The sequence below is a fragment of the Rhinopithecus roxellana genome, chromosome 8 (genome assembly GCF_007565055.1).
Source record: "Rhinopithecus roxellana isolate Shanxi Qingling chromosome 8, ASM756505v1, whole genome shotgun sequence".
Classification (NCBI taxonomy): Eukaryota; Metazoa; Chordata; class Mammalia; order Primates; family Cercopithecidae; genus Rhinopithecus; species Rhinopithecus roxellana.
Genome location: NC_044556.1, coordinates 13,862,799 through 13,885,425, shown reverse-complemented (window position 1 = coordinate 13,885,425; position 22,627 = coordinate 13,862,799). Strand labels below are relative to the sequence as shown.

The 22,627-nt window shown below is 54.0% G+C and overlaps 1 protein-coding gene across 7 annotated transcripts in view; it reads right to left on the bottom strand.

Moving 5' to 3' along the window:
- Positions 1-605: 605 nt before the first annotated feature.
- ANKRD24 (ankyrin repeat domain 24) overlaps positions 606-22,627 on the bottom strand; it is a 44,575-nt gene continuing 22,553 nt past the window's right edge. For all 7 annotated transcript variants that reach the window (XM_030937073.1, XM_030937074.1, XM_030937075.1 and 4 more), the window contains 15 exons: positions 20,572-20,642; positions 20,272-20,378; positions 19,905-20,092; positions 18,424-18,452; positions 17,115-17,195; positions 16,880-16,987; positions 14,533-14,571; positions 14,348-14,446; positions 11,534-11,606; positions 11,177-11,295; positions 9,431-11,029; positions 7,116-7,283; positions 2,655-2,780; positions 1,221-1,286; positions 606-983 (listed from right to left, as the gene is read on the bottom strand). In XM_030937073.1, the coding sequence (XP_030792933.1) occupies positions 906-983; positions 1,221-1,286; positions 2,655-2,780; positions 7,116-7,283; positions 9,431-11,029; positions 11,177-11,295; positions 11,534-11,606; positions 14,348-14,446; positions 14,533-14,571; positions 16,880-16,987; positions 17,115-17,195; positions 18,424-18,452; positions 19,905-20,092; positions 20,272-20,378; positions 20,572-20,642 (2,951 nt within the window). In that variant the 3' untranslated portion in view covers positions 606-905. The remainder of the gene's footprint in view (positions 984-1,220; positions 1,287-2,654; positions 2,781-7,115; positions 7,284-9,430; positions 11,030-11,176; positions 11,296-11,533; positions 11,607-14,347; positions 14,447-14,532; positions 14,572-16,879; positions 16,988-17,114; positions 17,196-18,423; positions 18,453-19,904; positions 20,093-20,271; positions 20,379-20,571; positions 20,643-22,627) is intronic.

Genomic DNA, 22,627 nt, shown 5'->3' with positions numbered 1-22,627 from the left:
ATATAAACATTAGCCAGGTGTGGTGGCGGCGCCTGTAGTCTCAGCTACTCGGGTGACTGAGGCAGGGGAATCACGAGAACCCGGGAGGCAGAGGTTACAGTGAGCTGAGATCGCTCCACTGCACTCCAGACTGGGTGACAGAGGGAGACTCCACTTAAAAAAAAAAAAAAAAAGAGGTGCAGTGGCTCAAGCCTGTAATCTCAGCACTTTGGGAGGCCGAGGCGGGCGGATCATGAGGTCAGCAGATCGAGACCATCCTGGCTAACACAGTGAAACCCCGTCTCTACTAAAAATACAAAAATTAGCCGGGCGAGGTGGCGGGCGCCTGTAGTCCCAGCTACTCGGGAGGCTGAGGCAGGAGAATGGCGTGAACCCGGGAGGCGGAGCTGGCAGTGAGCCGAGATTGAGCCACTGCACCCCAGCCTGGGCGACAGAGCCAGACTCTGTCTGAAAAAAAGAAAAGGAAGAAAAAAGTTGGGGTTTATCCTGATGGTTGATTTGTTGTGCTGTGGGGTAGGTGGGGAGGAGTGTGAGTGCTTCCTTTTCTGGGCCACCCCCTCCCCTCCCCGCAGTGGAAGCCCAGCAACCAGACGGCACGCATTGGTCCTGTGCACAGAATGCCTTTATTCCTGGGCTGGCGTCTGGATGTGGAGGACACAGGGACTCACAGATTCTCCGGTGGTGGGGGAGGGGCGGTCACGCCCCGGGTCCAGACTGACCAGTGCCTGCGTGCAGAGACCAGATGGGGCGATGGAGCCAGCTGGGGATGGTCGGGCAGGGACCCAGGCTGGTCTCCAAGTGCATGGGTCCGGATGGGGCCAAGTGAAGCCGGTCTGCAAGGGGCCTGCAGGGGCATGAGGCCCCTGCGTGGGTGTGGTCAGTGTAGCCACTGGGCCTGGCCTTTCTCAGCGGCCCTGAGCCTGGAGTCTCTGCATCTGCAGAATCTGGCTGAGAATCCGCTGCACATCTTCATCCATCTGGCCCTAGGGTGGGGGGAGTAGAGGGGGACCCTGAGTGTATCCCCGACGGCTGCCCCAGGCCCCTCCACCACTCCCAAAGACCAAGCCAGCCAGGAGGGAAATGCACACAGGTGGGCTCCCACATGCCACAAACCTCTCCCCAGGACCAGCCTCCCACTGTACAGAAGGGGAACCTGAGACCCAGAGAGCAATAGCGGCCTGCCCAAAGCCACCCGGGCACCCGGGAGGTGGGCCACTCACCTGAATGGCGTATAGGAGGTGGCTTCTGTACAAAGCCACCACGCTGGAGTGGTCCCTGGCAGCTTCCTGTAGGTATGAGGGAGGGGTGCTCAGAAGAACAGGACCACCTCCCCCACAGAGCAAAACACACCAACAAGTGCCCTTTGCACCCCACACCTGTATTTTGATGGGCGACTGCTAAAATATGAAAAGATGGCCGGACATAGTGGCACACATTTGTAATCCCAGCACACTGGGAGGCTGAGGCTGGCGGTTCACCTGAGGTCAGGAGTTCAAGACCAGCCTGGACCAACATGGTGAAATCCTGTCTCTACTAAAAATACAAAAATTGGCCGGGCGCAGTGGCTCACGCCTGTAATCCCAGCACTTTGGGAGGCCGAGGCGGGCGGATCACGAGGTCAAGAGATGGAGACCATCCTGGCTAACACGGTGAAACCTCGTCTTTACTAAAAGTACAAAAAATTAGCTGGGTATGGTGGTGGGTGCCTGTAGTCCCAGCTACCTGGGAGGCTGAGGCAGGAGAATTGCTTGAACCCGGGAGGCGGAGTTGCAGTGAGCTGAGATTGTGCCATTGCACTCCAGCCTGAGCAACAGAGCGAGACTCCATCTCAAAAAAAAAAAAAAAAAAAAAAAAAAAAAAAAAAAATTCCCAGGCAAGGCGGCTCACACCTATAGTCCCAGCTAGTCAGGAGGCTGAGGCAGTAGAATCACTTGAACTTGGGAGCTGGGAGGCAGAGGTTGCAGTGAGCCAAGATCATGTCACTGCACTCCAGTCGGGGTGACAGAGTGAGACTGTCTCAAAAAATCTATCTGTATCTATATATATTTTTGTCTTTTTACATATATATGAAAATATGGCCAGGCCCTTTGGGAGGCTGTGGTGGAGAACTGCTTGAGGCCAGGAGTTTGAGGCTGCCCAGTGAGCTATGATTGCACTACTGCACTCCAGCATGATAGAGCAAGATCCTGTGTCCAAAAAAAAAAGGGGGGGGAGTGGGTACCAGGAGCAGTGGCTCGTACCTGCAATCCCAGCATTTTGGGAGGCCCATGTGAACCCAGGAGTTTGAGACCAGCCTGGCCAACATGGGGAAACTCCATCTCTAATAAAATACAAAAATTAGCTGGGTGTGGTGGTGCGTGTCTGTAATTCCAGCTACATAGGACACTAAAGGCATGAGAATTGCTTAAACCCGGAAGGCTGAGGCTGCAGGGAGCCGAGACTGTGCCACTGCATTCCACCTGGGTGACGGAGTGAGACCCTGTCTCAAAAGAAATAAAGGAAATATTTCCTGGCCGCACCATGCATGTGATGTGGACCCCACTGACCCACCCCAGCCCCTCTCCTGGGATCCCCACCCATGGAGTGCTGATTGGTAAATATTTGGACTCCTCCATCCTGATGGTCCCCCGGCCCCTGCCCGGCCTGGCCCTTACCTGCAGCTGCTGCTGCAAATCCTTCACCTGGTCACGGAGGGCCTCCACCTCGGGGGTGGCCAGGGCGGCCGGCTGCTCCTTCAAGGCCTCCTTAAGACTGAAGACTTCTTTGGAGAGTTCTGTGATCTGGGGGTGCGGGTGCTATCAGCCATCACCCTGGGCCCAGGGCTGGGGGCTGAGGACCTCTCAGCAGCCGCAGGAAGAGGCCAGGGATAAAGGCCTTCGAGGGAAGGTCCCGTCCCAGGCAAACTCTGGCCTGAGCGCCACGTCTGGCCCACAGCCTGTTTTCATTTTATTTATGTATTTAATTAATTAATTAATTTATATTTTAGATGGATGCTTACGGTTACCAGCACAGCCTGTTTTTATACAACCCACAAGCTAAAATTGGTTTCCACGTTTTTTTTTTGTTGTTGTTATTTATTTTTTTTTGAGACAGTCTCGCTTTGTTGCCCAGGCTGGAGTGCAGTGGCGCGATCTCGGCTCACTGCAAGCTCCGCCTCCTGGGTTCAAGCGATTCTCCTGCCTCAGCCTCCTGAGTAGCTGGGACTACAGGCGCCGCCACCACGCCCGGCTATTGTTTTGTATTTTCAGTAGAGACGGGGTTTCACCGAGTTAGCCAGGATGGTCTCGATCTCCTGACCTCGTGATCCGCCCGCCTCGGCCTCCCACAGTGCTGGGATGACAGGCGTGAGCCCCCGCGCCCGGCCGTTTTTTCTGTTTTTGTCTTTTTATTTTTTTGAGATAGAGTTGCGCTCTGTCACCCAGGCTGCAGTGCAGTGCAGTGGTGTGATTTCCACTCACTGCAACCTCCACCTCCCAGGTTCAAGCAATTCTTCTGCCTCAGCCTCTTGAGTAGCTGGGACTACAGGTGCCCATTACCACGTCTGGTTAATGGTTATATTTTTAGTAGGGACGGGGTTTCGCCATGTTGGCCAGGCTGGTCTCGAACTCCTGACCTCAGGTGATCCACTTGCCTCAGCCTCCCAAAGTGCTGGGATTACAGGTGTGAGCCACTGCGCCCAGCCAAGTTCTTAACTTAGTAGTAGCTGTGATCCTCCACAGAGATTAAGTTTAAACTGGGCTTGGTCAACAGTAGGCACTCAATAAATGCAGGGCCTTATTACTATACATCGGGGGTTCTCAACTTGAGGCAACTCTGCCCCCCAAGGGGACACTGGGTGTTGTGTGAGGACAACATGACCTGGAGGAGTTCTTGGCATGGAGTGGGTGGAGGTCAGGGACGCTGCTCAGTCCCCTCCAATGCCCAGGACAGCCCCAGCCCAGGAAACGATCCTGCCTCGACATCCACAGTGCACAGGGGAAGAAACCAGGCTATACATAAACCATCATCCTAACTGCAATTCTGCCCTCTGTTTAGAGGGGGAAACTGAAGCTCAGAAAGGTAAAGTGTCTGGTCTAAGGTCACACAGTGAGTCGAGGCTGGGTCATTCTTTACACTGAAGTGCCTGGGACTCCAGGTGTCTCATCTCCTGTCCAGTGACATATTGCGTGATTTTGAGCCACTAACTTCCTCTCTTAAAGATTCAGTTTGCTCATCTGGAAAATGGGGACAAAAATACTTTCTGAAACCAGGTGCAGTGGCTCACGTCTGTCATCCTACCACTTTGGGAGGCTGAGGCAGACAGATCCCATGAGCTCAAGAGTTTGAAACCCTGTCTCTTACCAAAACAAACAAACAAAAAAACACAAAAAAACAAAAACATAAACAAAAACAAAACAGGCTAGGCATGGTGGCTCACACCTGTAATCCCAGCACTTTGGGAGGCTGAATCACCTGAGGTCGGGAGTTCGAGACCAGCCTGGCCAACATGGTGAAACCCTGTCTCTACTGAAAATACAAAAATTAGCTGGGTGTGGTGGCACATGCCTGTAATCCCAGCTACTCAGGAGGCTGAGGCAGGAGAATCTCTTGAACCTAGGAGGCAGAGGTTGCAATGAGCTGAGATTGCGCCACTGTACTTCAGCCTGAGCGACAGAGTGAAACTTTCTCTCAAAAAAAGAAACAAAGAAATTAGCCAGGTGTGGGGGCACACACCTGTAGTCCTGGCTACTCAGGAGGCTGAGGCAGGAGGATCGCTTGAACCCAGGAGGTCAAGGGTCCAATGAGCTGAGATTGTACCACTGCACTCCAGCCTGGGTGACAAAGTGAGACCCTGTCTCAAAAAAAAAAAAAAAAAAAAAAAGCTTTCTGGCTCTTAGAGTTGCAGGAAGATTAAAAATGGTAACGTGTGAGGCCGGGCACGGTGGCTCACACCTGTAATCTGGCAATCTGGGAGGCTGAGGTGGGGGGATCACAAGGTCAGGAGATCAAGACCATCCTGGCTAACATGGTGAAACTCCGTCTCTACTAAAAATACATAAAAAATTTGGCCGGGCGCGGTGGCTCAAGCCTGTAATCCCAGCACTTCGGGAGGCCGAGACGGGCGGATCACGAGGTCAGGAGATCGAGACCATCCTGGCTAACACGGTGAAACCCCATCTCTACTAAAAATACATAAAAAATTAGCTGGGCGTGGTGGCAGGCGCCTGTAGTCCCAGCTATTGGGGAGGCTGAGGCAAGAGAATGGCGTGAACCCGGGAGGCGGAGTTTGCAGTGAGCCGAGATCGTGCCACTGCGCTCCAGCCTGGGCGACAGAGCAAGACTCTGTCTCAAAAAACAAACAAACAAAAAAACAAAGGTAATGTGTGAAAAATTCCCAATCTAACAACTGGAGGCTGCTATTATCATCATTAGTATTGTTTAGGAAGAAAATATGGGAATGTGGGAACGTGAGTACAAACCCAGCTGAAAGACTGCATGGCTGTGTGACCCTGGGTAAGTGACTTCACCCCTCTGTGCTTATGTTTCCTCAAATGGGGATAATAAAAGCACCTGTCCTGTGAGAACTGGATGTGATTAAATGCATCAAGTCCATAAGGTCTGGCATGCAGAAAACACTCAATAAATATAACTGGGCCGGGTGTGGTGGCTCACACCTGTAATTCTAGCACTTTGGGAGGCTGAGGTAGGTGGATCACGAGGTCAGGAGATCAAGACCATGCTGGCTAACATGGTGAAACCCCATCTGTACTAAAACTACAAAAAATTACCCAGGCGTGGTGGCAGGCACCTGTAGTCCCAGTTACTTGGGAGGCTGAGGCTGGAGAATGGTGTGAACCTAGGAGGTGGAGCTTGCAGTGAGCCGAGATTGCACCCCTGCACTCCAGCCTGGGCAACAGAGCAAGACTCCGTCTCAAAAGTAAATAAATATATAAAAAATAAATGTAACTATGGGGACAGATGCGGTGGCTCACGCCTGTAACCCCAGCCCTTTGGGAGGCTGAGGCAGGCAGATCACTTCAGCTCAGAAGTTCAAGGCCAGCCTGGCCAACATGACGAAACCCCATCTCTACTGAAAATATAAAAAATTAGCTGGGCGTGGTGGCGTGTGCCTGTAATCCCAGCTGCTCGAGAGGCTAAGGCAGGAGAATTTCTTGAACCCAGAGGTTGCAGTGAGCCAAGATCATGCCACTGCACTCCAGTCTGGGCGACAGAGTGACACTCTTGTCTCAAATTAAAAAATAAAATAAGGGCCAGCCGTGGTGGCTCAAGCCTGTAATCCCAGCACTTTGGGAGGCCGAGACGGGCGGATCACGAGGTCAGGAGATCGAGACCATCCTGGCTAACCCGGTGAAACCCCGTCTCTACTAAAAAATAAAAAAAACTAGCCAGGCGAGGTGGCGGGCACCTGTAGTCCCAGCTACTTGGAAGGCTGAGGCAGGAGAATGGTGTAAAGCTGGGAGGCGGAGCTTGCAGTGAGCTGAGATCCGACAACTGCACTCCAGCCTGGGCGACAGAGCGAGACTCTCAAAATAAATAAATAAATAAATAAATAAATAAATAAAATAAAATAAGGCTGGGTGCGGTGGCTCATGCTTGTAATCCTGCACTTTGGGAGGCTGAGGTGGGCAGATCAAGAGATCAGGAGATTAAGACCATGCTGGCTAACATAGTGAAACCCCGTCTCTACTAAAACTACAAAAAAATTAGCCAGGTGTGGTGGCGGGCACCTGTAGTCCCAGCTACTCGGGAGGCTGAGGCAGGAGAATGGCGTGAACCCGGGAGGCGGAGCTTGCAGTGAACCGAGATGGCGCCACTGCACTCCAGCCTGGGCGACAGAGCGAGACTCCGTCTCAAAAAAATAAAAATAAAAATAAAAATAAAATAAAATAAAATAAAAGTAACTGTGGTTGTAGTTAGTAGCTGGAACAGCAGCCTCTGTGTGTCTGACTTATCAGAGGCTGTAACCAGGTCCCCTTCTGTTTCTGAGCCTCAGTTTCCCTTCTGGCAAATGGGTTGATTTTCCAAGGCCCTTGCAGCGGCGACCTTCATAGACCGTCCCCAACCTCTGCTGAGTGAATGCCTCCCTGACTGGGTGTGGGAGAGGGGGCACCCACCTTCTTGTCCTTCTCCTTGGCCTTGTCCAGAGCCTCCTGGGCCCGGCTCTGGGCCTGGCGAGCCCTTTCCGCCTCGGTCCGTAGCCCCCGTAGCTGCTGCTCTGCTGTGGCCAGCTGCGCCTCGGCCGCGTGTCGCTCACTCTTCATGAACAGGGCCTCACGCTGCACCTGCGGCCCAAGCCCATGCGTGACTCTCAGGACACTAAAGACTCCAATGATGCTAGACCCCAGAATTCATATGACCCTTCTACTTTGTTCTTGTATTTTTTGATTTTTTTAAAGACAGGGTCTTGCTCTGTTGCTCCAGAGCTGCAGTCCTGGCTGGAGTGCAGTGGTGCGATCATGGCTCACTGTAGCTTCAATCTTTCAGGCCCAAGGGATCCTTCCACCTCGGCCTTCCAAGTAGCTGAGACCACAGGTGCATGCCACCACGCCCGGTTACTGTTTCCCTTGTTTTTTTTTCTTTTCTTTTTTTTTTTTTTTTGGGGGGGCCGGAGTCTCATGCTGTCGCCCAGGCTGGAGTGCAGTGGCGTGATCTCGGCTCACTGCAAGCTCCGCCTCCTGGGTTCACCCTATTCTCCTGCCTCAGCCTTCTGAGTAGCTGGGACTACAGGTGCCCGCCATCAGGCCAGTTAATTTTTTGTATTTTTAGTAGAGACGGGGTTTCACTGTGTTAGCCAGGATGGTCTCAATCTCCTGACCTCTTGATCTGCCCATCTCAGCCTCCGAAAGTGCTGGGATTACAGGCATGAGCCACTGTGCCCAACCCCGGGTATTGTTTTCTTGTTTTTTTTTGTTTGTTTGTTTGATACAGAGTCTTGCTCTGCTGCCCAGGCTGAAGTGCAGTGGTGCAATCTTGGCTCATTGCAACCTCCGCCTCCCGGGTTCAAGCGATTCTCATGCCTTAGCCTCCTGAGTAGGTGGGAGTACAGGCACGTGTCACAATGCCAACCTAATTTTTGTATTTTTAGTAAAGACGGGGTTTCACCATATTGGCCTGAACTCAGGTGATCCGCCTGCCTCAGCTTCCCAAAGTGCTGGGATTAAAGGCAAGAGCCACCCCACCCAACCCATTTTCTTGTATTTTTTGTCGAGATGGGGTTTTGCCATGTTGCCCAGGCTGGTTTCGAGCTCCTGGGCTCATGTGATCTGCCCGCCTTGGCTTCTCAAATTGCTGGAGTTACAGGTGTGAGTCACTGCAACTGGCCAGATTTCATTATTTTTAATCCAGTGGACTCTGATGCTGAAGTTTTTGTTTTTGCTTTTTGAGATGGAGTCTCCCTCTGTCACCCAGGCTGCAGTGCAGTAGCATCATCTTGGCTCACTGCAACCTCCACCTCCCAGATTCAAGCGAATTTCCTACCTTAGCCTCTTGAGTAGCTGGGATTACAGGCGCCCACCACCATATCCAGCTAACTTTTTGTACTTTTAGTAGACATGGGGTTTTGTTATGTTGGCCAGGCTGGTCTCGAACTCCTGACCTCAGGTGATCCACCCACCTTGGCCTCCCAAAGTGCTGGGATTATAAGCGTGAGCCACCACGCCCAGTCATGAATTCAGGAATTTGAGACCAGCCTGGGCAACATGGCAAAACCCTGTCTTTACAGAAAATTAAAAAGTTAGATGAGCATGGTGGTGCACACCTGTGGTACCAGCTACTTGGGAGGCTGAGGTGGGAGGATTACTTGAGCCCAGGAGGTGGTGGTTGCAGTGAGCTATGATTGTGCCACTGCCCTCCAGCCTCGGTGACAGAGGCAGACCCTGTCTGAAAAACAAAAAGAAAGGAGAGGAAGGGAAGGGGAAGAGGGGGAAGAGAAAGAGAAAGAGAAAGAGAAAGAGGAAGAGGAAGAAGAGGAAAGAAGGAAGCAAAGAAGGAAGCTGGGGCGGTGGCTCACACCTGTAATCCCAGCACTTTGGGAGGCCGAGGCGGGTGGATCACAAGGTCAGGATATCCAGACCATCCTGGCTAAAACGGTGAAACCCCATCTCTACTAAACAAAACACAAAAAATTAGCTGGGTGTGGTGGTGGGCGCCTGTAGTCCCAGCTACTCTGGAGGCTGAGGCAGGAGAATGGCGTGAACCCAGGTGGAGCTTGCAGTGAGCCGAGATTGCGCCACTACACTCCAGCCTGGGCGACACAGCGAGACTCCCTCTCAAAAAAAAAAAAAAAAAAAAAAAAAAAAAATTAAAATTAAAAAATAAAGTAAGTCTGTTCAAGTAAAATCGATGGGGTCAAAACACCTCAGGGATGGGGGGCTAAAAAAAGGCCGCCACGTGGCCACTGGGGTGCCGGGTGGGGGCCAGCCCTGCTCACCTGGAAGACCTCTGCGCTGGTCTTCTCATGCCGCCGTCCCAGCTCCTCCAGCTGCCCCTCCAGCTGTGCCACGTTGGCCTGCAGGGCGCCCACGATGCGTTCGTGCTCCGAGAGCGCCACGCTGCACACGCGCTCCCGCTCCAGCTCCGCGCGCAGCCGGGCGGCCTCCTTGCCCGTGGCCACCACTTCCTGCTCCAGACTGGCCGCCCGACCCCGCAGCTCCAGGGCCTCCTCCTGCAGCCGGCGGTGCTCAGTGGCCGGCACCACGGACTGGCGGAGGGCCTCGGAGGCCTCCCGCAGCTCGGCCAGGCCCTGCCGCGCCTCCTCGCAGGCCGCAGCCAGCTCAGCCACTCGGGCCTCGGCCGCGTCCCGTGCCCGGCCCAGCTCCGCGGCCGCCGTGCGCTGCTGCTCCCCCGTGGCCTTGGCCGTGGCCAGCTGCCTCCGCAGCACCTCCAGCTCCCGGCTCTGCTCCAGCCGCGCCTCCTCCCGCTGGGCCAGCTCCGCCCGCAGGCCCCGGGCCTCCTCCTCGGCCAGCAGCCGGCTGGCGCGAGCCTCATCCAGGCAGGCCGAGGCCGCCTCCAGCTCCCGCAGGCGGGAGTCCCGGTCTCGGAGATCCTCCCGGGCCTGCTCCAGGGCGGCCCGCAGCTGTGCGGTGTCGCTGCCACCACCCACCACGCTGGCCCCGCTGCCCTCGGCCTCGCGGACGCGCTCTCGCAGCCGGCCCGCCTCTGCTTCCGCGGCCTCGCACTTCCCCAGGGCCGCCTCCAGCTCCGCAGCTGCCTCCCGCTCCCGCTGCCGGAGCGCCTCCTCCAAGCCGCGAATCCTGGTCTCCAGCTCTACTTGAAGCTTTTCCGAGGCCTCTGCGGCACCAGGATGTAGGACGGGGCCAGCAGAGACCCCCTGGGCCATGGCTTCTACCCCCGGGTTCTCTACACCTGTGGCACTGACTCCTGTGGCTTCCACCCCCGTGGCCCTAGAGCCTGTGGCCTCCATGTTTGTGGTCCCTGTGACTGGGGGCTCTGGTTGCCCAGCACCCACTCCGCAGGCCTGCACTTCTTCCTCTGCTTTTGTTTTTGTGGCCTCCACTCCTGTGGCCTCTGTGTCTGTGGTCTGCGCTCCTGTGAGCTTAGTTTCCATGTTTGCTTCCTCTTCTACAGTCTCCATTTCTCTGACCTCAGCTCCTGTGAGTTTTGTCTCTGTGGCCATGGCTCCTGTGGCCTCAGCTCCCGTGGCCTCAGCTGCCATGGACGTGGCTTCCATAGTCCTGGCTTCCATGGTTTCATCTCCTGCAGCCTTCTCATCTGTGGTCTCGGCTCCGTTAACTTTGGTTTCTGGAGCCACTGAGCCATTTAGCTCCATGTGGGTTGGTCTGTTTTTGGTGGCTGTGGCTCCAACACCCTCACTCTCCCCACAGGCTGCCCTCTCTTCTCTGGGGACCTCTCCTGTCTCCTGCTGCCTCAGTGCCTGCAGGGCCTCAGCATGCTGCCTGCGCAGCTGGTCAAACTCGGCCCGGAGAGAGTCATAGAGGGCAAGAGGGATGACCTCTGCTGAAGCTTCCACTTCCATCTGTGTCTCGTCCTTCTCAAAGTTCTCCAGGATCTGGGGAGTGGGGTGGGGGGCAGGAGTCTGGTAGGGGTTGATGTGATCGTGGGGACACAGGGCAGCTTTGCCACTTTCCCTGCCCACCCTGACCTCAGGGAAGCAGCCCTAGGTCCTCAGATCTGTCCCCAGCCTCACTTTCCCTACCTGGACCTTCTCCATCAGTTCCTGGTTCTGTCTGGTGAGCACAGCCACCTGTTCCTGCAGTGAGGCCAGGCGTTCCTGGGCCGACGGGCTGAGTTGCCTGGACAGCAGCGCCTCGGCCCCTGGAGGGGAACACAGAGTCAGGCCCCGGGGGCCTGGGCCACAGGGGACAGGAGGTGGGGGGCTGGAGTGGTGGATCAGGGTCCCCAGGGCAGGCTCAGACAAGCAGAATTTTAAAAATGGAGGAGTACATACCTCCCTCCCAGCTTCAAACTCCCCCACATCTAGAGGTCCAGGCTCCGTCTCCCAGGGCCCCAGGGGACAAGGCGGCCGGGAGTGCGTGGGGAGGTGGGGGCTCACCTGGAAAGTCAGGCAGCTCACCCTCCTCATCCTGCAGAGTGGTCACATCGTAGCTCGTATTCTCCCGCTCGTTCTGGGGGTGGGGAGCAGAGTCCAGCTTGGGGTTCTGCTCTCAGCCCCTGTGTGTTCCCACCAAGACTCCAGTGGGGACTGGGCTGTTCACATATCTGTATGTCTCCCATGAGCACCAGATGGCTGCATTTGGCCCACCAGACTTGGCCCACAAGGATTTAGTGAGCGCCTTCTATGTCCTTTGCCACCCCCCTTCCCCCCGCTTTTTTAAAATTACTATTTTGGAGCCAGGGTCTTAATCTGTCACCCAGGTTGGAGTGCAGTGGTGCGATCATAGCTCACTGCAGCCTCCAACTTCTGGGCTCAAACAATCCTCCCACCTCAGCCTCCCACGCAGCTGGGACTATGGGTGCGCAACACGACACTTGACTAATTTTTAATTATTTTTTTTTGCAGAGCTGCAGTCTCGTCACGTCGCCCAGGCTGGTCTCGAACTCCTGGGTTCGAGCCATCCTCCTGCCTCAGCCTCCCAAAGTGTTGGGATGACAGGCGTGAGCCACTGTGCCTGGCCCCGTTTTTTTTCTTTGTCCCAGGCTGGAGTGCCGTGGCATGATCTCGGCTCACCGCAACCTTCGCCTCCCAGATTCGAGCGACTCTCCCACCTCAGCCTCCAGAGTAGCTGGGATGACAGGCACGCACCACCATGCCCGGCTAATTTTTGTATTTTTAGTAGAGGCGGGGTTTCACCACGTTGGCCAGGCTGGTCTCGAACTCCTGACCTCTGGTGATCTGCCTGCCTCGGCCTCCCAGAGTGCTGGGATTACAGGAGTGAGCCACCGAGCCTGCCTCCATTTTTTAACTAGGTTGTTTTTTGGGTATCGAGTTGTATTAATTCCTTACATATTTTGGGTATGAGCTCCTTATCAGATGCATGGTGTATGCCAGCATCCCCCAGCTTCCTGGTCTATGTGCCATGGGGGTTTCCCTCCTGGCTGAGGGGACCTCGGGGGAGGCTCTGGTTACCTGTGGGTGTGTTTGTCTGCATGAGAGTGGATGCGACAGTATCTGTTTGGCATGCAGATAGCTGGCTGGAGGTGTGTCTGTGATTATAGGTTGGCTGGAGGTGTGTCTGTGATTATAGGCTGGCTGGAGGTGTGTCTTTGTGATTATAGGTGTGGGTAGAGTGTTGTGGATATGTCTTGGGGCCCCTAACTTCCTGTGACTCTGTGTGATTACATGCTTGAGTTTTTGATTGTTGATTTGTTCTGAGGGAGTCTCGCTCTGTCACCCAGGCTGGAGTGCAGTGGCACGATCTCGGCTCACTGCAACCTCTGCCTCCTGAGTTCAAGCGATTCTCCTGCCTCAGCCTCCCGAGCAGCTGGGATCACAGGCGCCCACCACCACGCCCAGCTAATTTTTGTATTTTTTAGTAGAGATGGGGGTTTCCCCATGTTGGCCAGGCTGGTCTCAAACTCCTGACCTCAGGTGATCCACCCGCCTCGGCCTCCCTAAGTGCTGAGATTACAGGTGTGCGCCACCGTGCCCGGCCTCATGCTTGAGTTTTAGGCGGGTGTGTGTGGCTGTGTTTTTAATGTGCCTGTGGATCTCGGTGTCTGTGTGTACGGTTGTCTGTATATATATATGTTTGCATAATTATGTGTTTTCAGAAATACTGGCGGGGCATGGTGGCTTATGCAATCCCAGCACTTTGGGAAGCAGAGATGGGAGGATTACTCGAGGCCAGGAGTTCGAGACCAGACTGGGTAACATAGTGAGACCCCATCTCTCCAAAAAGAAAAAAATTAGCCAGGTGTGGTGGCACACGCCTATGGTCCCAACTACTTGGGAGGCTGAGGTGGGAGGATTGCTTGAGGCCAGGGAAGCCAAGGCTGCAGTGAGCCATGATCATGCCACTGCACTCCAGCCTGGACCACAGAACAAGTCCCTGTCTCAAAAAAAAAAAAAGAAGAAGTATTTGTTGCATGTGTATGTATTTGTGGGCATGTTGTCTGTGTGTGACTGCACGAGATGGATGCATGCACAGTGCCTGTGTGTGTGATGATGTATTCTTGGACGTGTTTCTTGCGTGTCTGTAAACTGTGTGTTTGTGGGTGTGCCTGCTGTTATCTGTGCTCTGCCACGTGCATAGAGAGTGGTTATCCATCCCTGTGTGTATGCGTATGCTTAAAGAAAAGTCCTTTCTGGGTCTGGGTGTGGTGGCTCACACCTGTAATCCAGCACTTTCGGAGGCCAAGGTAGGCGGATCACCTGAGGTCAGGAGTTCAAGACCAGCCTGACCAATATGGTGAAACCCCATTTCTACCAAAAATACAAAGGTTAGCCGGGCGTGGTCGCGTGCACCTGTAGTCCCAGCTACTCGGGGGGCTGAGGCAGGAGAATGGCATGAACCCGGAAGGCAGAGGTTGCCGTGAGCCGAGATCACAAGAGCCGAGATCACACCATTGCACCCCAGCCTGGGTGACATAGCAAGACCCTGTCAAAAAAAAAAAAAAAAAAAAAAAAGGAAGGAAGGAAGGAGGAAGGAAGGAAGGAAGGAAGGTCGGTTGGTCTCGATCTCCTGACCTCGTGATCCACCTGCCTCGGCCTCCCAGAGTGCTGGGATTACGGGCGTGAGCCACTGCGCCCAGCCGTGACTACAGGTTTGTGAGTGCATGTGTCTGGTGGGTGCATTTGCATGTGTGTGAGGCTGTGCGTGCACTGGTGTGGCTGTCTTTTCACTGCGGCAGGAGAGAAGTTCCCCCACCCAGCCCCAGCCCAGCCCCGACTCATCACTGCTCCTACCTCCAGCAGGGACAGCCGGCTCTGCAAACTCTCCACCTCCCGTCCCAGGCTCTCCTTCTCCTCCTGTCTCTCCACCAGCAGCTGCTGCAGCTCTTGCACCTGTGAGCAGCAGTGGACGCTCAGCTGCCTCTGGGAGGAAAGGCTGAGCAGGGGGAGGGCCGGCTCCTCCCCACCTTCCCACCTACCTGTCTCTCCAGGCTGTGCAGGGAGCTGGCCTCCGGGGACTGATGGGAGAAGCAGGGACAGGGGGTTGGATCTGGGCAGAAGGTCTCCCTGCCCCACCTCCTGCTTCACAGTCTCCATTCCATGCATATTCACGCATTCCATGTGCAACTATTGAGCACCTACTGCATTCTGCCTGCTTTCTCATTACTATTTATTGAGTGGCTGCCGTGTACCAGGCACCATTCTGTTTAATCACTCATTACTAAGTATTTATTGGGCACCTGCTGTATGCTGGGCCCCATTCATTCCTATTTATTAAGTGCCTACTTTGTGCTAGCTATTGTTCTTTCACTCAGTATTTATTGAGCACCTACTGTGCCACCATGCACCATTCTGACCAGTCATTCATTTCTAAGTATTTATTGAGTGCCTGCTGTGTGCCAGTATGCACCATTCTGGCCATTCATTACTAAGTACTTATTAAGCACCTGCTGTATGTCAGGCACCGTTCCATCCACTCATTCATTCACTCAACAAGTTTGTTTTGTTGTTGTTGTTGAGATGGAGTCTTGCTGTGTCACCCAGGCTGGAGTGCAGTGGCGCGATCTTGGCTCACTGCAACCTCTGCCTCCCAGGTTCAAGCAATTCTCCTACCTCAGCTTCCCAAGTAGCTGGGATTACAGGCCCCTGCCACCACGCCCAGCTAATTTTTTTTGTTTTTGCTTTTTGTTTTTGAGATGCTCTGTCGCCCAGGCTGGAGTACAGTGGCACAATCTCAGGTCACTATAACCTCAGCCTCCTGGGTTCAAGCGATTCTCATGCCTCACCCTCCCAAGTATCTGGGACTACAGGTGCACACCACCATGGCTGGCTGATTTTTTGTACTTTTAGTAGAGACAGGGTTTCGCCATGTTGGCCAGGCTGGTCTTGAACTCCTGACCTCAGGTGATCCGCCTGTCTCGGCCTCCCAAAGTGCTGGGATTACAGGCGTGAGCCACGGCGCCTGGCGCAGCTAAATTTTTTTTTTTTTTGCTAAATTTTTTTTGTATTTTTAGTAGACACAGTGTTTCACCATGTTGGCCAGGCTGATTTCCAACTCCTGACCTCAAGTGATCCGCCCACCTCAACCTCCCAAAGTACTGGGATTACAGGCGTGAGCCACCGCGCCCGGCCAGAAAGTTTGTACTGAGTGCCTTTTCTAGGGCAGACCCTGGTTTCGGCCATTCATTCATCCACTCACTTGAATATTCATTCACCCAATCAATATTGATGACGCCCATACTGTGACCCAGGCACAACCAGCCATGCCTGCCCTCACAGGCTCACAGTCAAATGGGTGGACATACATAAAATAAATGCATGCCCAAGAGCAGTAAGTGCTACAAATGAAAATAAAGAGGCCAGGCACAGTGGCTCACACCTGCAATCCCAGCACTTTAAGAGGCCGCGGTGGGTGGATCACCTGAGGTCAGGAGTTCGAGACCAGCCTGGCCAATGTGGTGAAACTCCGTCTCTACCAAAAATACAAAATTAGCTGGGCGTGGTGGTGGTCGCCTGTAATCCCAGTTGCTTGGGAGACTGAAGCAGGAAACTTGTTTGAACCCGGGAGGCAGAGGATGCAGTGAGCCGAGATCGTGCCATTGCACTCCAGCCTGGGCAACAAGAGTGGCAACAAAACAAAACAAAAAATAAATAAATAAAAAATAAAGCGAACTAACGAGTTGGCAGGGGGAAGCAGGTGTTACCATTTTTTTTTTTTTTTTTTTTTTTTTTTAAGATGGAGTTTCACTCTTGTTGCCCAGGCTAGAATGCAATGGCACGATCTCGGCTCACAGCAACCTCCGCCTGCCAGGTTCAGGCGATTCTCCTGCCTCAGCCTCCTGAGTACCTGGGATTAAGGCATGTGCCACCACGCCCAGCTAGTTTTGTATTTTCAGTAGAACCGGGGTTTCTCCATGTTGGTCAGGCTGGTCTCAAACTCCTGACCTCAGGTGATCCACCTGCCTCGGCCTCCCAAAGTGCTGGGATTACAGGCCGAGCTACCGCGCCTGGTCGGGTGTTACAATTTTAAGAAGTGGGCATAGGAGGTGTCTTTGGCAAGGGGCCTATAAAGCAGGTGAGGTAAAGAGCTGTGGGAACATCTGGGGCTAGAGCATTCCAGGTAGAGGACCCAGGCCGTGCAAAGGCCCTGAGGCAGGACCGTGCCTGGTGAGTTGGAGGAACAGCGAGGAGGCCCAAGTGGCTGCAGCAGAGTGGGGAGGGGGAGAGATGGAGGAAGGAAGGTGGGAGAAAAGTAGGGGGATCTTCATGCCTGCATTGACCCCACCCGGGCTTGGCCCCACCCCTAAATCTTGGAGGCCTCCTAACCTCCTGCTGCCTCCGTTCCTTGTGCTGTTCCAGGCCCCGGATCTTCTGCAGGAGGTGGCCCCTCTCCTGGCGCAGCCTCACGATCTCCTCATAGGCATCTCGATCATCCTGTTTCCCTCCCCGCCCACGGCCTTCAGATGGGGCCTAAGGTTTCCCCATCCCAGGTCTCAGCCAGAGCCCCACCCTGTGCCTGGGGGCTCCCCACGCCTCCTCCCGTACCCGGAGCATCTCTCACCGGCATGAGGATGCTGGCAGGAGGTGGAGGCGCCTTCCGCTTCTTGAGAGCCCCCTGCTTTCCATGGCTGGACATAGAGTTCTGGGAAGGGAGGGGGCAGATCGGGGGTCCATGCCAGCCTCCCCGACAGTAAACCAACCTAGCCAGCCCCAGTCATGGCCTGACTTCCCGTAAACACGGAACCAGCCCCTGCCTCCTCCCCGTTGCTTATCCCAGCAAAACGCAGACAAGACCACCTCCCTGTACGTTCCAGATCTTACTCTTTACTCTCTGCTCCTCTCTGTGCCTCAGTTCTTCGCCCAGCTAGACCACACTGCCCACATGTTTTCACTCCTCTGTGGAACAGAGATGCTTTAAAACTGGGAGAGGGGCTGGGCGCGGTGGCTCACACCTGTAATCCCAGCACTTTGGGAGGCCAGGGCGGGTGATCACTGGAGGTCAGGAGTTCGAGAGCAGCCTGAACAACATAGAGTGAAACCCTGTTTCTACTAAAAAATACAAAAAATTAGCTGGGTGTGGTGGCACACGCCTGTAGTTCCAGCTACTCAGGAAACTGAGGCAGAAAAATCACTTGAACTCGGGAGGTGGAGGTCGCAGTAAGTTGAGATCACACCACTGCACTTCCAGCCTGGGTGACAGATCGAGACTCCATCACTCAAAAAAGAAACAAAACAAAAAACAAACAAACAAAAAAACTGGGAGGGGCTGGGCCCGGTGACTCACGTCTATAATCCCAGCACTTTGGGAGGCTGAGGTGGGTGGGTCACTTGAGGCCAGGAGTTTGAGACCAGCCTGGCCAACATGGTGAAACCCCGTCTCTACTAAAAATACAAAAGTTAGCCAGGTGTGGTGGGTGCCTGTAATCCTAGCTACTAGGGAGGCTGAGGCAGGAGAATCACTTGAACTCAGGGGGTGGAGGTTGCAGTGAGCCAAGATCAAGCCACTGCACTCCAGCCTGGGCGACAGAGCGAGACTCCGTCTCGCGGGGAAAAAAAAAAAAACTGAAAGAGGGGAAGAGGCCGATCTGCTTCCCTCCCTGAAGACAACAACCCTCAACAACCTCAGTCCCCACTGCCCTCCCACCCCAGCCCCGTAATTTGGACCCATCCCCCCAGTATTCTCACCCAGTTCTGGGAGTTAGGCTGGGCACACTGCCGCCACTTGGTGGCAGCATACCCTGAAGGTAGCATTCTTTCCAAACAGGTTTTCCCAGGTCTAACTTCCTTCTCTTCTCACAGAGCTTGGGGCAGGGGGGAAGTTAGTGTGGTTGCAGGGAGGAGGGGCTCCTTCACTGCTTAGGGGTCCATACCTGAGATGACGCCTCGCCTGAGTCATCCTCTGTGAGGGCCGGGGAGAGAGGGAAGCAGGGTCAGACGTTCTGTTCCCAGCCCCAGGAAGGGCATTGGTGGGCCCCAGGGACTTGTAGGGGGCTCCTGATTTCCCCAAGAATCAGGGCGTTTAAGGTAGAAATCTGGTGCTTGGGTAGAGTGCTGAGAGAGCGACTTGGGACTCTTAAAAAGAGAGGACAGGCCAGGTGCGGTGGCTCATGCCTGTAATGCCAGCATTCTGGGAGGCCGAGGCAGGTGAATCACCTGAGTTCAGGAGTTCAAGACCAGCCTGGCCAACGTGGCAAAACCCCAACTCCACTGAAAATACAAAAAGTAGCCAGGCGCGGCGGCAGGCACCTGGAGTCCCAGCTACTCAGGAAGATGAGGCAGGAGAATTGTTTGAAACACATGTGGCTAATTTTTGTATTTTTAGTGGAGATGGGGTTTCACCATGTTGGTCAAGCTGGTCTCGAACCCCTGACCTCAAGTGATTTGCCCACCTCGGCCTCCCAAAGTGCTGGGATTACAGGCATAAGCCACCACGCCCAGCAGGGGTGCCCTTCTTAGGAGACACAAAGTTTTGTTTTGTTTTGGTTTTGTTGTGGTTTTATTTTTGTTTGTTTGTTTTTGTTTTTTGGGGTTTTTTTTGAGACGGAGTCTCGCTCTGTCGCTGGGGCTGGAGTGCAGTGGCCGGATCTCAGCTCACTGCAAGCTCCACCTCCCAGGTTTACGCCATTCTCCTGCCTCAGCCTCCGGAGTAGCTGGGACTACAGGGACCGGCCACCTCGCCCAGCTAGTTTTTTGTATTTTTTAGTAGAGACGGGGTGTCACCATGTTAGCCAGGATGGTCTCGATCTCCTGACCTCGTGATCCACCCATCTCGGCTTCCCAAAGTGCTGGGATTACACACTTGAGCCACTGCACCCGGCCTTGTTTTTTTTTTTTTTTTTTTTGAGACGGAGTCTCGTTCTGTTGCCCAGGCTGGAGCGCAGTGGCGCGATCTCGGCTCACTGCAAGCTGCGCCTCCCGGGTTCACCCCATTCTCCTGCCTCAGCCTTCCAAGCAGCTGGGACTACAGGCGCCCGCCACCTCGCCCGGCTCATTTTTTTGTATTTTTAGTAGAGATGGGGCTTCACCGTGTAAGCCAGGACGGTCTTGATCTCCTGACCTCATGATCCACCCACCTCGGCCTCCCAAAGTGCTGGGATTACAGGCGTGAGCCACCAACGGCCAACAAAGTTCTTACTGTACAGATGACCCAGGAAAGCAGAAGCAGACCCCCTCCTAGACTACTCTAAATGCCCTGGGGCTCCTTGAAACTGTTCTGAGTAGAATTGGGTAAGCTCTGGGACCTCCTAGAATGCAGACAGTCGGGGGTACCTTGAAACTATTCATGATAAAGAAAAGGGGTGACAAGAAGCTGCCAAGAAGCAAATGCAGCGGGGAGGTGGGGCTTGCATACCGCTCGGTGGGGAGGGGCGCTGGGCCGCCTCTTGCAGAAGGTGCAGGATGAGCTTGTCCCCCGCCAGGGCACCATAGTGAGCCGCGTCCTGCCCCAGCGCATCGGTGATGCCCGGCTGGGCTCCGCCCTGCAGCAGGACTTCCACTGTTTCGGGGCTGGCCCCCTCACAGGCCAGCATCAGGGCCGTCCTACCAGGGGAGGGGGCTATTGAGGAGATGAGAACATCCTCCAAGCCCCCACGCCCACCTCAGTACCCAGGCCGGGCTGGGAAGAGGAGGCTGGCTAGATCGCTTTACTCAGAGAGGTTAAGAGTCTTGCCCAAGGTCACATAGCATAGGGTGGACTGGCTGGGAGGGGAGATACTCACCTGCCTTGCAGGTCCTGATCATTTGCGGCAGCCCCTTGCTGCAGTAGGAGACGGCACAGGTCTGTGTGACACATCTGAGCTGCTATAATGAGGGGGGTTGCACCTGACTGGTAGGGAGGAGGAGGGATGCGATGGCATGAGAAACTGACCCCTGGGAGGTGCAGAAGCCTATAGAACTGCCCTTGAGTTTTCACCTTGAACTTTCTCAGGCTTTCAAAGGGTGCCTGAAATACTGCCACTTGGTGGGTGGCAGCATACCTCAAGCATAACATCTTCCCCTAAGAGATCCCAGAAGCTTACCCGATCTTGGGGGTTTAGATGTGCCTTAAAGGAGCAGAGCACCTCTGAACAGGAGAGACAGCCACCAGCCACTGCAAAAGAGAAAAGGTTGTCGGGTGTGGTAGCTCAACCCCAGCACCTTGGGAGGCCGAGGCAGGAGGATCGCTTGAACCCAGGAGTTCGAGATCAACCTGGGCCAACATAGCAAGATCCTGTCTCTACAAAAAAAAAAAAAAAAAAAAAAAAGCAAAAATTATCTGGGTGTGGTGGTGGCATGTGTCTGTGGAACCAGCTACTCGGGAGGCTGAAGCAGGAGGACTACTTGAGCTCAGGAGTTCAAGGCTGCAGTGAGCCATGATGGCACCACTGCACACCAGCCTGGGTGACAAGAGTGAGACCTTGTCTCAAAAACCAAGAAAAGAAAGGAAGAAAAACAAAAGGGGGAAGTGTAGGGGTAGGGTGAGACTTCAACCTTTTCTGGGGACTTTCTGCCTGGGTATGACCCTGCCCCTTTATTTCATGAGAAATTCCCACGTACCCTGGGAGATTTGTAACAAAGGCAAATTTTGCATTTTCCAGATGCAGAAACCGAGGCCCAACCAGGCCTGGGGTCACCCAGTGGGGTCACAGGAAGAGTCAGATCTTGGATCTAGGTCTGCCAACTGCTAGTCCCAAGCACTGTGGTTCCCTCTACTTTCTGTAGAGACGGGGTCTCACTGTGTTGCCCAGGCTGGTCTCAAACTTCTGGGCTCAAGCAATCCTCCTGCCTCGGCCTCCCGAGGGGCTGGGATTACAGGCATGAGACCCACACTACAGACATGTGCAACCATGCCTGGCTAATTTTTACTTTATTTTGTTTTTTTAGAGACAGGGTCTTGCTATGTTGCCCAGGCTTTTCTTGAACTCCTGGGCTCAGTCTGCTCGCCTTGGCCTCCTGAGTGGCCGGGAGTGTGGGTGTGCACCACCACTCCTGGCTAATTTTCTTTTGGATTTTTTTTATGGAAATGGAATGCCACTATATTGCCCAGGGTGGTCTCAAACTCCTGGGCTCAAGCAATCCTCCTGCCTCTGGCTCCCAAAGGGCTGGGATTATAGGGTGGAGCCACCAATCCCGGCCCCGTTTCTGTATTTATTTATTTATTTATTTAGAGACAGAGTCTCGCTCTGTGCCCCAGGCTGGAGTACAATGGCGCAATCTCGGCTCACTGAAAGCTCCGCCTCCTGGGTTCACGCCATTCTCCTGCCTCAGCCTCCCGAGTAGCTGGGACTACAGGCGCCTGCCATCGTGCCCGGCTAATTTTTTATATTTCTAGTAGAGACGGGGTTTCACCGTGGTCTCGATCTCCTGACCTTGTGATCCACCCGCCTCGGCCTCCCAAAGTGCTGGGACTACAGGCGTGAGCCACTGCGCCCGGCCTATTTATTTATTTATTTTATTTTTATTTTTATTTTTTGAGACGGAGTCTCCCTCTGCACCCACGCTGGAGTGCAGGGGTGTGATCTTGGATGACTGCAACCTCTGCCTCCTGGGTTCCAGCGATTCTCCTGACTCAGCCTCCCGAGTAGCTGGGATTATAGACATGAGCCATCACACCTGGCTAATTTTTATATTTTTAGTAGAGACGGGGTTTTGCCATGTTGCCCAGGCTGGGTCTCAAACTCCTGGGCTCAAGCAATCCTCCTACCTCTGTCCCCCATAGCACTGGGATTACAGGCCTGCACCACTGTGCCTGGTCTATTTATATTTTTTATTTTTATTTTATTTTATTTTTTAATTTTTTTATTTTGGTCTATTTATATTTTAAGAGATCCCTCCTACTGCCATTTGCGCAGGACCAGAGTGGAGACAGGGAGGCTCCCCAGGAGGCTGTGCAGCTGAGACAAGAGCACAGTCTCTGGAATCCCTGGGTGTGAATTCCAGCAGGTTGACATACAGTCTATGCACAAAAATCCACTTTTCAGTCAATAAACTCTATTTGGGTACCTGCTGTGTGTCTGAGGGAGTATGAGGTTTTGATTGCTGCAAACCTTATCTACATCATGTAGAACAGTGCCTGACACACTGTACACAATAACT